The 11998-nt window shown below is 53.2% G+C and overlaps 1 protein-coding gene across 1 annotated transcript; it reads left to right on the top strand.

Annotated features, from left to right (window-relative positions):
• The first annotated feature begins 3668 nt into the window (after positions 1-3668).
• On the top strand, positions 3669-10495 carry CXCR5 (chemokine (C-X-C motif) receptor 5). The gene is made up of 2 exons (XM_009323389.1): positions 3669-3771; positions 9419-10495. The coding sequence occupies exons 1-2, from the start codon at positions 3733-3735 to the stop codon at positions 10493-10495; spliced, it is 1116 nt and encodes a 371-aa protein (XP_009321664.1). The 5' UTR covers positions 3669-3732.
• Positions 10496-11998: the final 1503 nt, after the last annotated feature.

The raw sequence follows: 11998 nt of genomic DNA, 5'->3' as shown, positions 1-11998 counted from the left end.
CTGCGGCTACGGCAGGATTTTTACCCATTTATGGGTCTCTCAAATCAAGGGGGACACGCAGTGACAAAAGCAGAAACCAGCAGCACCGATGACTTCTCTCCCGCTCGGAAGCAGCACGCGTCTCGGACCCCGTCACAAAGCTAACGAAAACATTCCCGTTTCCCGAGAAAAGGCCCGGAAAGTCAATGCGAGTCAGTGATTTAGGCATTAGAACGCAGCTAACACAAACATAAGAGTAACTCCCACAGCATGCAGGAGCCGTAGCCGCCGAGCATGAAGGATTGAAAATCATTAGTTCCTTTTTAGAGAGCTGTTATTTATGCAAGGATTTTGACAAACTGAGGCACAACGGGAAAGTAATCGTAAACTCTAGCCTAAAAATGCTGGTAATTCCAAAGCTGTTTTGCAGACAAATTTTTGTTCAAGTGTTTTTCCAAAATAGGCATAAAAGGGACAGGGAAACCCGTTTGATTCCCCTTCAACATTGCCCTTTTTTCTCCTGGTTCCTCACATCTACAGCCGTCTTTCAGATCGTTGTTTATCCCTACCCTCAACAGCAAAGCGCATACCCAGGGCCAGCGCTGTGGTGCGTGAGGTGCGCGTGCCTGCCCTTACTGCCACCAGAGGTCTGCGGGGCACAGTGGGAGGAAGATGGCATGCTGTTCCCTCCTCTGCCAGCCACAGTGCAATCATCTCCATCAGGCCTGGCGACCCTTCCGGTGTAATAATTTCACATATTCCTGCCCGATTCTCTTGGGAAATAAGATTAGCACAGCCTTCTCCTTAATTTCTTTCTCTCCTTCCCTCCCAGACTACCTGCTGCTCAGCTCTGGGGCTGCTGCTGTGTCCTGAACTGCCATCCCCTGCGGCAGAGAGTTCGCGCGTGGTGCGGAGCTCCTTTGTAAGCCTCTCCCTCACCCGATGCATCCCTCTTTCTTTTTAACGCTTCTGTTCCAAGCACAGCAAGAGAAAAGGGAACCCGGAAAGACAGGCGTTGTGCCTTCAAATGCTAGGGGAGTGGAAAAGCAGCATCTCACCTGCTTCTTGCTGTGCCAGCTTGTGCCACTTGTTGGCCGAAGGGCGCAGCAGTTACAGCTGGGGAAACCTCGACTTCCCTGTTCCCGCAGTCAGAGGCACAGGCTGGGCATGACCTTTGTTCTCTGGTGCCTGCTGCTGCTGCTCTGGCCCTGCTGTGCGGGGACCAGTGTTTCATCTTGGCTCTTCCCAGGGCTAAGCATCGCACTTCGCAATGAGATGTACAGGAAATAGCATGCTCTAACCTTAAAAGAACAAATGACAACAGAAATCGACAGATTAGTAAATATGACTAACATCTGTAGGCAGCACTTGCTTCGCAAAGCTTTAGTTATGGCAAGCGCAATTAAGACAAACGGAAAGCATTAGAGGTGAGAAGACTCGGGAGCCAGAAGTGATCTGGCTTTTTGCAAGCAGAGCCCAGAAAGTCAGCGTGATGTCAAACTGGTCACTAGATGTGTTTCTTAGTCACATAGTTACACAGAACAGAGCAACTTCATACGCAAGTAGTGCATTTTATCATCCTTACATAAGGCTGAATAATTTCCTATTATCAGAATACCTTATGCAAGTTAATGGAATTTTGTGTTCCTGACAACACAGGAACAGTTCTCCAGCGAGAGTGTGTACCCATGGCAGAAAATCAGAGTTCAGCCAGGAATTCCCATGTACGGAAACCAAAACACGCCTCAATTATCGTTGAATTTTGTGGCGATTTTCTTTCATAGTCGGTTCCTTACCTGCCTGTGAAGTGACATTATTTTTCCTTTAAATTTCTTTTCTCCCACGCTCTTCTCTCTCACTATCATCTTTCCTACGTTTCACGTTACAGCAACATGTGGATCCCATAGGTCACGTGAGTACAGTAGCAGTCATTTCTTCGGTGTAGCACGTGTTTGCAAGTGAAGTCATTTGTGTCTATTGCTTTGGAGTGGGCTCCCTGAACCCCTGTCATTCCCACGCCACACCTGAGAGCCAAGCTCACAGCCTGGGAGGTGTTTCCAGCCTACAATTACCCATAGCCACATCCTGCAGACTGTCCCTCTGACCCGAAAGGTTCTGCAGCATCACTGTCACCCACAGACTTGCAGTACCTTACTTTGCACAGTACTTCTGCTTTGCTCATGGGGTAGTTGGGGCTAGAGGGGCAGCATTTGTTGAAGGTCACAAGCCGTCTCACAGACAGAGCCTGTCCCAAACGCGCCCTGCTGTGGGGAGCAGCACCCTTGTCTAGCCCTTAAAGGAAGTCCCCGATGCTGAATGCTCCACCCTCCAGTTCTAGCAGAGTGAAAACATCCTTCCTAGCCTCTCTGTCTCCCGGGCACAGCAGTACCCCACTTCTTGCCTCATCCCACAGCCCCGGCAGCACAGGGCCTCGGGACAGCCAAGCCATGCCAGACAGGGCTCGCTCAGTCTGTACTCCGCCCATGAGGTGGGGGACGCGAGGCACAGCACGAGCTCCCCGTACTCTCCCTCCGGCTTTGCTGCTCTCCATCCTCTCACTTTTGGAAGAAGGGGTGCCCAGAGGCTGGTGCATCGGGTGGGCATACGCAGGTGCACACGAACGTCTTCGGGGCAGGGGAGGACAGTGACATCCTCAGGGCAGCAGGTCCTCTGTCAAGTCGGGATCACCAGGCTCCTGATAATAAGCATAAGGAGCGGATGAAATCAAACGGTGCTCGCCAGAATAACGCCACCTCCTTCTTCACCGGTCCAAGTCCCACCGGACTCCTTGCAGGTACCAGAGGCTTTGGTGCAGCTGTGCCCAGGAAAGAGGAGGACGGGCACTGTGCTTGTCGAACCGCCTCGGCTCCTCACAGAGGAAAAGCTTTCTGCCAAAATGCCAGCTGCAATGCCACCCTATCCTGCTACCCCAGACTGTGGCTTTCACACCGTGAATCTACTGCTGCGACATTACTGGGACAAAACGCCCATTTCCCTGAGCAGAGGAAATCCTGATTTTCCATCTTTATTATGGACAAGGTGAGCACTGCAGGAAGGTGTCTAATCAAGGGGTTTCGCTGTGTGTCGTACAGCGGACCAGCCTCTGCTAGCTAGAGCCCTTCCCTAGAGCTGCAAAGTGACCGCCGAGGCCGTGCTTTCCTGTGCAAGCCGCTGCATGCCCCCCTGAGCCAAGGCGAGGAGCGAAGCAGCGGGAGAAGGAGCAGAAGACGTTCGCAGGTCACTGAGGTTAAAGCAGCCAGGAGGACCCCGAGGCGGATGGCAATGGTCATACAGACCAGACCCATGCATTTCACCTCAGGTGTCTTCAAAGTCTTGCACAGCTCCAGAGAGGTGCCTGGATCCAGGGAGATTTCTAGTAAGGGTGTCCCGCGGCGCCGTTTCCAAAGCCTTTCAGACTGCCTGGGACGAGGACGGCCACGGGCAAGAGCGCTGGAGGTTTCCAGGGAAGACCTATAGACGTTCTGGATCTTCTCCGGGATGGGCCAAAGGAACGTGGATTCTTCAAACTGTACTTTAAAAATCAACTTACAGCACTAAAAAAAAGGTGATAAAGCTAGATGCTAATCTTTACATCAATTAGGTCACTCTATGCCTGGAGCTCATTTGCCTTGCAAATACTCTATTGTTACATGCTGGGTCCCTCCCTACTCGCTTAAATGACTAACTCCACCCCAAAAAAGAAGAACTTTTGCTGAAACTGCTGAAGGAGAGACGGATCCTGCCCCTGCAACCATGGGGCCTGTCAGCTACTCATCAGAGACCTATGACTTGGTGAGTCGGGCCTGGCTTTGCTTGTTTGAGAGGATAACAGGGAGAGCAGGTAGAGCTGGGGTGGGCTGAAAGACCTGGTTTCTATACGTCCGCCTTCTCACCTTCATGTTGGCAGAGGGAGAGCTTGAGCGATTTCTTACGCCGATGAAATCAGCCCTCGCATCCCTTAAGTGCAGACTTGACCGAGGAGGGGACTGCAAGCGACAGCGCTGCGCTTGCGGAGAGCAGGCGTAAGGGGGCTCCAGCCACTGTCATCCAAGGGTGCCAGGTGTTCCCTTGGCGACAGCTGCCTAACTGCCAGGACCTCGTGCGCAGACGTTCTGGCGAGCGCTGAGCCCGAGCGCTGTCCTTGCTTGGGGACCAAGACCGCAGTTGCTGCCGAAGGGCCAGGCAGCTCGCTGGGAAAGCCGGGCTGCTGCAGCCCCATCCCGCGCTGCCAGCCTGTCCCAAGTCTCTGTTCCCTGCTGCCCTGCTCTCTGCACAGCCATTGATACAACGTGGGCGTAAAACACTCGTTCTGAGTCGGACGCCTTTTGCACCAGCCTTCGGCGGTATAAATGACTGTGCACACAGTGTGCAAAGCCCTGGAAATCTCGTCTAGTATCTTTACATAACAGGAATACCCAAAGCAAACCCAGTGCTATCTCTCCGCTTGTGAAAACCCTTGGCACGACTACACGCACTCCTACCCCTGCTTGCCTTCTCCACGAACAGGCTGCCGTAGACTCTGCCGAAAGGGGAATACGCAGTATATTTACAAGAGGGGCATTTTAAAGAGGGGAAGATAAATTGCAAGTACTTCCTCTAATAGGGAGCAATGACACTGTGTATTCTGCCCCGCAGTTCTCTCCCCTGCGTTTGCAAGTGAAAGACAAGCAGCTGCACCTTTTAGAGTATGTTGTGCTATCCAAGGGGAAGTCCACAGCAGCACTATCATTAGCCTGGTTTTCAAACGTTGCAGCTCAGAATTTATTTTTTAATAGAGTGGCTCTCTGCAGCAGACCTCAGCTTCTGTTTAGTTTCTCTAAAGAGAGAAATGCTCGATTTAATTTTTACCGATTTTTCTGTCCCTCCTTCGTCCTATATGCCAGGGAAGAGAGGAGATGTGGGGGGCAAGCCCTACCCTCCTTATTTTTTCTGATTCATCCAGTATAAAAATCCTTTGCGAATGGTGGTCGTTTCCTTTAGAACTTTTTTTGCAGAAGATGCTTCTCTCCCTGACCTCCGCTGAAGTTCAGTGGCAGCGCTAATGCTTGCTGAGAGGTTAAAACCAAACTCAAACCTTTTTCATCTCCATGCTGGTTTGTTCCTCCAGCTGAACTCTCCATTGGAAATCTGTCCCACCACTAGAAAACCAGCGAAGTTGAAGCGTGCTGTCTGCCTGCCCACAGGGTGTCACGCGCTATAAGCAAGCGTCTGCTTGCAGCAAAATTGCGTCGTTTTTAACGCAGGGGGATTAAGCAGCACTGGGATTTGTTCTTTGTATACAGTACTTTCCAGAACCTTAGCTTAGTGATTTGACCTCTGCTGTGAACTATTTTAAGTTATAAAGGAGACCCCGTGTGAGGGGGAGAAACTCGGCTAACTTTGGGACTGAGCGCCAACAGTCAGGTGCCACAGCAACAACACTTTTATACCTTTTCTCAGACTTCCCGCAGTCGGGAGTTTGTGACACACGTTTCCCACCTCTGCCTCCTGGGAGCTTCCCAAGTTTGGCTCCCTCCCTGGGACAGGCCACAGATCTCACATGAGCAATGCCACATTTGCTTTGGTGGTGCTGTGTGTTGCTTTACTTACACTCGACGCTTGTAGCAGCAACCTACCCACAGAGGTTTGCAAAAAAGGCCTCAACGGCGTCCTGTCAAAGCAGCGATACAAACCTTGCCCTGTGCACTCACCAGAGAGGATCCCTTGACCGATTGAGCAAGTAAGTGTGGAAGGAAAAATGATGAGAATATTTGCACCGAAAGGGCATTTATCTCAGTATCGCCCAGTGAGTGCAGCGAGGGCCTCACCTAAACTTGGATACCGTACAGGACCACTCGTCTCTGTAACCCTGTGGAAAAGTAACATGCCCAAAGCGGTAACCCCATTTCTCCATAGCAAGAAAGCTTTGCCCGCTTAACCCTCCTCAGCTGCAGACTAGAGAAACAAAAACGTGGTTGCGGAAAGACCACCGAGATCTCCACCAGGTCCCCTGAGGTGCTGCAGGCCGGTTTTAATTGTAATGGGACCAACATGACTCAAGAGCCATAAAGGCACCTGCGCTACAGTAACGTGGCGTTTCCACAAGCTTTGCTCTTAGTCGTGGGTTTCCCTGGTTCAGCACCCGGAGAGGGGATGAGCAGAAGCTCTGTCAGTAACTTGCACTGATGAGGGGAATTTCAGTTTTAAGGCTTTGGGAATGAAACGTGCTTCTCCCAGCCCTGGCATGGGCTGGAAGGGAATGACTCACGTGGAAAATCCCTAATAGTGCACAAGCTGCTTCTCTTCTGCAGCCAAATGTTTTGATCGCTGGCAGTTGTGGGGAACCGAGAAAACCAGCTGACACGCGGAGACCGGAATAACTCTGAGATGTGGGTTAGAGGGGAAAAGGGATCCCTGAACAAAAAGCACACAGGAATGGGCTTCCCAGGCATGCACTTGACTGCTCAGTTACAGAAAAAGGCACCACTTCATCGCCTACCCCCAAACCTGGCTGCAACTGTATCGCAGGAGACCTGTGCAAAAGTCCCCCTGCGCGCACACTGTTGAAGTCTCCCATCCCAGATCAGGCAGCCACCCGCTTCCAGTCCTAGAAATGGGAATCGCAGCAGAGTCCCCAAAAGCCTCGGCTTGTCACATTCAGTGCATCTCCTGCAGCTCTGGTCCCTGCGCTTTCTGTCTCAGCCCGGACTCTGACTTTTCATCCTCTTTTATTTGTCTCCAACTCATCTCTGTCCGCTCCCACCCACACTCGCTGCTCTGCTCGGAGATGCACGTGAGAGGACGCCTCAGACACAGCTCGGCGCACGCTTCCCCTGCCTGCGGAGAGTGGCTTACAGTAAGAGCCCTACCTGCCATCTTATCAGCAATCAGATGGTGTCTGATAATGGCACTCAGCCTCCGCACCTCCAGCTCCGAATGCAAGGCAATGCTGGAAACAGTTCAGCAGCCAAAGCCGTTGAACACCATGCAGGCTGCCTGCCCGTGGGCCGTCGTCGATGGCGCTGGCGTGGCTCCAGGCAGCGCTCGGCCACTCTGGCCAGCAAACCCAGCCATTTCCCATCATTTCCTTTCTCCCTTTAAAGCTGGAACACTCCAACCTCTCCCCAGCGAAGTTACCCATTCCAACACACGTTCTCTTTGGGGTTTTCAGCACGGTCACCCATGTGTCCTGAGCAGCCTGGTTTGGTCGCTGTACCAAATTGCAAAGGTTTTTGGTTTGGTTTTGGGTTTTTTGGGGAGATTCAAGGATCCGGCCCTGACCAACAGATCACAGGTTTGTGTGCGTGTTGGTAACTCCTGACACAGGGTCCAGGTACAGACTAGGTAGGAAATATTTTCAAGCCAGGGAGAAAACAAACTGGGAGGAATTTCTAAAGGCTTTCGTCTTTAGCAGCAATCTCCAGTCTCCAGAATCATACCCTAAACTGGAAAAATAATTGTTCGCTGGGAATACGAATGCTTCTCACCAAAGGCTTGCAGCCCCACTGTTACGTTAGGGGAAGACAGTCACGTGCATTTGGGCAGGAAGGAGGACTCTTGGCCCCCGAGAGGACCGGCTCTTGCCCATTCGGGAGGAAGCACCGTGGCATCACAGCACAGCGGCAGCACTGCTGGGTGCAGAGTCGGTGGGGAACGGGAGCGTGGCAAGACCAAGAGTAACTTGGGTCAGACCAAAGTCTGTCTGGCTCAACGCTCTTTCTGGCAGTAGCCAAAGGTAGAGGCCCGGGGAAGAGGGCAAGAGCTGGGCGAGCTTATTCTGCACTTTCCCCAAGGGCTCGCTCACCCTCCTACCGTCCACTGCTCAGGGACTGCCTGAGCCAACTGCCTGCTCTGCGTGTTCGGTAATGCTCCGTAGACTTCTTCCCCATCAACACGCCCGGGCTCCCCTTGGAGCCATGCAGACGGTTTCAGCAGCACAGCAGTTCAAGATGAGCGCTGCCGCTGCGATGTCACCTTTTTACCCCAGACAGTCGCGTGCAGAGGCACCCAGCACGTCGCCCAGGGAAGGCTGCCTGAGAGAGAAGAAACATAAATCACCCTTCTCTGGCTAGGCACAACGCAGGACTCGAGGCTGGTCACGGTCATTTGGCTTAGCAGCACATGGGGGGGGCAAAAACCCCCCAAATCAACTCTAAAGCTGTTTAAAGCAAGGCTAGTATTTTTAGATGGGAACTTTGGCTGACGAGGGAAGGAGCAACAGGTGCAAACGGCTACAGCTGGCAGTGAAAGGTATGAAAGCAGCGAGCAGAGGCTTCCGCTGTGGTTGACACTGAAGTCTCAGCGCTGGTCTCCAGAGAGGGTGTGGGTGGGGGAGCTCAGAGTAACTGCCATCGAGCTCTTCCCAGTTGACACTAATTTCTCAGCTTGCCGCAAGCCTCCTGTGCCGCTCTCTTCTTCTGCCCGTCTGCATCCGAGCCCTTTGCTTTTGTGAATGCCCAGCTCCTGCGAGGTGCCCGAGGCCAGCCGGACCGTGCCCACCGCGTGGGGGGCTCGTCCTGAGCATGACTGCAGCTTTCTGGCACTCAGGACTTGTGCGCAGTCTCAGCCCGAATACAGGCTGCTCACCTGGTAAAGAGCTACAAGCAGGCCAAGCACAAATCACATCTGCAGCGGCTCTATCGCACTTTCCTTACCGGGTATCAGCCTGGGGTCCGAGTGGTGTTTTCAGATTCCCTTTCCTGCTCTGACTGCAGTTAATTCAGAACCGCAAGGTTTACCAACAGAACAGTTTTCTCGCTCCAGCATCCATCCCCATAGCTATGGCACCGCAGCACCTCAGAGGCATTCCTCCAGTCGTGTTTGAACAGCTGCCCCACACCTTTCTCTGAGCGCGTGGAAAGCGATCCCAGCGTGGCTGCTGCTGTCCCCACCTCGCCTTGCTCTGCCCCAGGCAGCTCTGAGGTCTCCGAGGAGGAGAGGCAGAAGGGGACAGGGTCAGTGCACGTAACTTGAGGTGCAGATGTGCCCTGCGGTGAATCCCACCACCTTCGTACCTGACAGCAGACAGCAGGCAGGACAGGGACAGTCGGTGTCAGAAATGGGTGGAAAGATCAGGAAAGCTGGTAGAGGAGGGTTCCGTGCTGTGTGAGAAAGCAAAAGCCACCAGCAGGTAACTCAGCAAGAACCAGAAGATGGCATTGGTCATCTTTCTGGACACCAGAACATCCCCAAATACACTAGTTAAAGATTACAGACTGAGCAGCCCCCGCTGTCAGAGATCGGGACAACCCTCTCCACGTGCTGCTGCACCTCATGGGACCTGGCACCAGAGGGGCCTCCCAGGTCATCACGCCGCAGACAGGCAGCACCTCCTCCTGACGCAGGCGGGCTGCGGGACTTGGGGATGCTCTGCTCCAGGTTTGCCAGGTGCAGTCGAGGGACTGGGTTCTCACGTTCAGAAACTCCCCTCCGGTAACCAGACTATCTCTCTGTTCCCCAGAGCCAGGTGGAGCTGAGCGGTTACTACGAAGCCGAGAACACCACCCCTTCTTTGGAGGGCTACTTTTGCTTCAACCCAGCCTCATCCGTGGTCGGCAACCAGAGAGACCCCTTCAGAAAGGTCTTCATGCCCCTCATCTATCTGCTGATGTTTGTGTTGGGGACTGTGGGCAATGCCCTGGTCCTGGTCATTTTAGAGAGGTTCAAGCGGTCTCGCACTACCACGGAAAATTTCCTCTTCCACCTCACACTGGCCAACCTAGCACTGTTGCTCACCTTCCCCTTCAGTGTGGTGGAGAGCTTGGCCGGGTGGGTATTTGGGAAATTCCTCTGCAAGATCCTCAGTGCTGTCCACAAGATCAATTTCTACTGCAGTAGCATGCTGCTGGGGTGCATTGCGGTGGACCGCTACCTGGCCATTGTCTATGCAATCCACACCTACCGCAAACGCAGAGCTCGCTCCATCCACCTCACCTGCATGGCTGTCTGGCTCTGCTCGCTGCTTTTGACCTTACCCGATCTCATCTTCATGGAAGTCTGGACAGACGACAGCAACCGCAGCATTTGCTATTTTCCAGAGGTTGGGATCGATGGCAACAACGTTTGGCTGGCAACCCGCTTCCTCTACCACACCGTGGGCTTCTTTGTGCCCCTGCTGGTCATGTGTTACTGCTACATGGCCATTGTCCGGGCTCTGTGTCAGTCCCAGCGCCTGCAGAGGCAAAAAGCTGTCCGTGTAGCCATCCTGGTCACAGGCGTCTTCCTGCTCTGCTGGAGCCCGTACCACGTCGTCATCTTCCTGAACACACTTACCAAGCTAGAAGCCTTCACCAAGAACTGCCTCCTGGAAGACCAGCTGGACACGGCCATCATGGTGACAGAGGCCATTGGCTTCACGCACTGCTGCCTCAACCCCATCCTCTACGCCTTCATTGGAGTCAAGTTCCGCAACGACTTCTTCCGGATCCTGCAGGAGCTCGGCTGCATAAGCCAGGAGACCCTGCAGGAGATCCTGGAGGTGACAAGGAAGGGCAGCGGGATCGAGTCTGACAACACCACCTCTATCTCCACTTTCTAGCTGGGAAAGGCTGCCTGCAGGGCAGAACCGGCCTGGGGCTTGCCTTCCCAGTGGCACACGTGCTGTGGCCTCAGTCCCAAGTTTCACACACAAGCGTCCCCACCACTTTCTTCACTCCTCAGGAAACTGAGGTCCGATAGCCACCAAACTCCCAAATCCCACCAGATACCTTCCCTGGCTCCTTCTGGTTCTCATACCCATAGAAACCTGTCTGGCAGCTGTTGGAGAATGCTGGCTGTCCGACGGTCGTTCTGGCAGGGCCGGATGAACGTGAGCGGGTTGAACCTGGCATTTCCACCTCTCCCTCGAAAAACTGACTGCAGGCGTCCTGTGCACGGAGCCAGGCACGAGACTGGGGTGCTGTGGGCAAGGAGAAAAGCACAGCCAAGTGAACGTGGAGTCGTGTCAGTGAGCGAGGACTGAGGACAAAAGCTAAGTAGGTCTTCATTTCACCGGCGCAGGTTGGTAGAGACATGCCCGAAGGAAGCAGCAGGACTCAATGGCTACGCCAGCTGGAACGAGAGATGCAGGTAGGACTGGCAGGGGATGCAGAGCTCACTCCAATAGCACGGGCACACACTGCTGGACAGTCTCTGGCTGCAACATTGCTCCTCCTGCTGCGTGGCATCCCCCCGGCCAGCCACGGCACATTGATTTTCCCAACTTGGCTCGCGCCTGGAGGTCCTGCCACGGACTCAAAGATTTGACTGTCGCAGATTCCTTTCCTGACATCAACTGCATCCTTTCCCGCTCACTTGATCGGTTTTACTGCCGTTAAGAGCTCCAGTGAGTGACTGCTGAACTGAATGCCTGACTATGCAAAAGCTTTCCTTTAAGGAAGAAAGCTGTCTGGAGAGACAGCTTCTATCTCGTGACTGAGCACAGGGGAGATGAACCACACGGCTTTGTGAGGCTGAAGGCGTAACTTTTTCTGTTTTTCAGCTAGTTGTACAGCACTGTGGGTTCTGAGAGCAAGGAGACTCATTGCCCCAGAGTAAGGAAAAGGGCTCATTTGCATAATTTCTGCTTGTTTTTAGCAGGCTGAGAGGGAACGTAGCGTTTTGCTTTGCACTGTGCTTTCTGATATTTTTGCTCCACCTGCATCTACGGGGCTTTCAGAGGTTTAGTGCATCCAGGTTTACACAGAACAAACCTGGGCGCTGATCTTGCCCTGCACCACAAGTATCCAGCAACTGCTCAGATCAGGGCTACTCGATAACAATTTGGTCCAAAACAAGAGTGGCAGCTTTCACCGTCATTAATAATTGCACCGCAAGCTGGCGTGCGGTGCAGCCCTAACAGACTTGTGCAGCCCGCTGCTTCCTAGTAGGTCTTGTCACAGTAGAACATCGAAGTGCGTACAGAGCGGTGCTCCATTACATTTCTCTTGCTAGCTAAGCAGTGCTGTGGCCTGAACTGTACGAGAGCCATATGTACCAACTGTCACACGAGCACGACCCTAATCACAAGCACACTTTAAAATCTGCTCTACCATTCACCTCG

This window comes from Pygoscelis adeliae, unplaced genomic scaffold, assembly GCF_000699105.1.
Source record: "Pygoscelis adeliae isolate BGI_AS28 unplaced genomic scaffold, ASM69910v1 Scaffold855, whole genome shotgun sequence".
NCBI lineage: Eukaryota > Metazoa > Chordata > Aves > Sphenisciformes > Spheniscidae > Pygoscelis > Pygoscelis adeliae.
Note: the sequence above shows the minus strand (reverse complement) of the source record. Positions and strands in the feature narration are given on the sequence as shown.

What these genes read in the sequence shown, in the direction of transcription:
- CXCR5 (XM_009323389.1), top strand. Translation starts at nt 3,733, where the DNA reads ATGGGGCCTGTCAGCTACTCATCAGAGACCTATGACTTG. An exon ending in CATCAGAGACCTATGACTTG is followed by an intron (nt 3,772 to 9,418) that starts GTGAGTCGGGCC and finishes TCTGTTCCCCAG; the next exon opens with AGCCAGGTGGAGCTGAGCGG.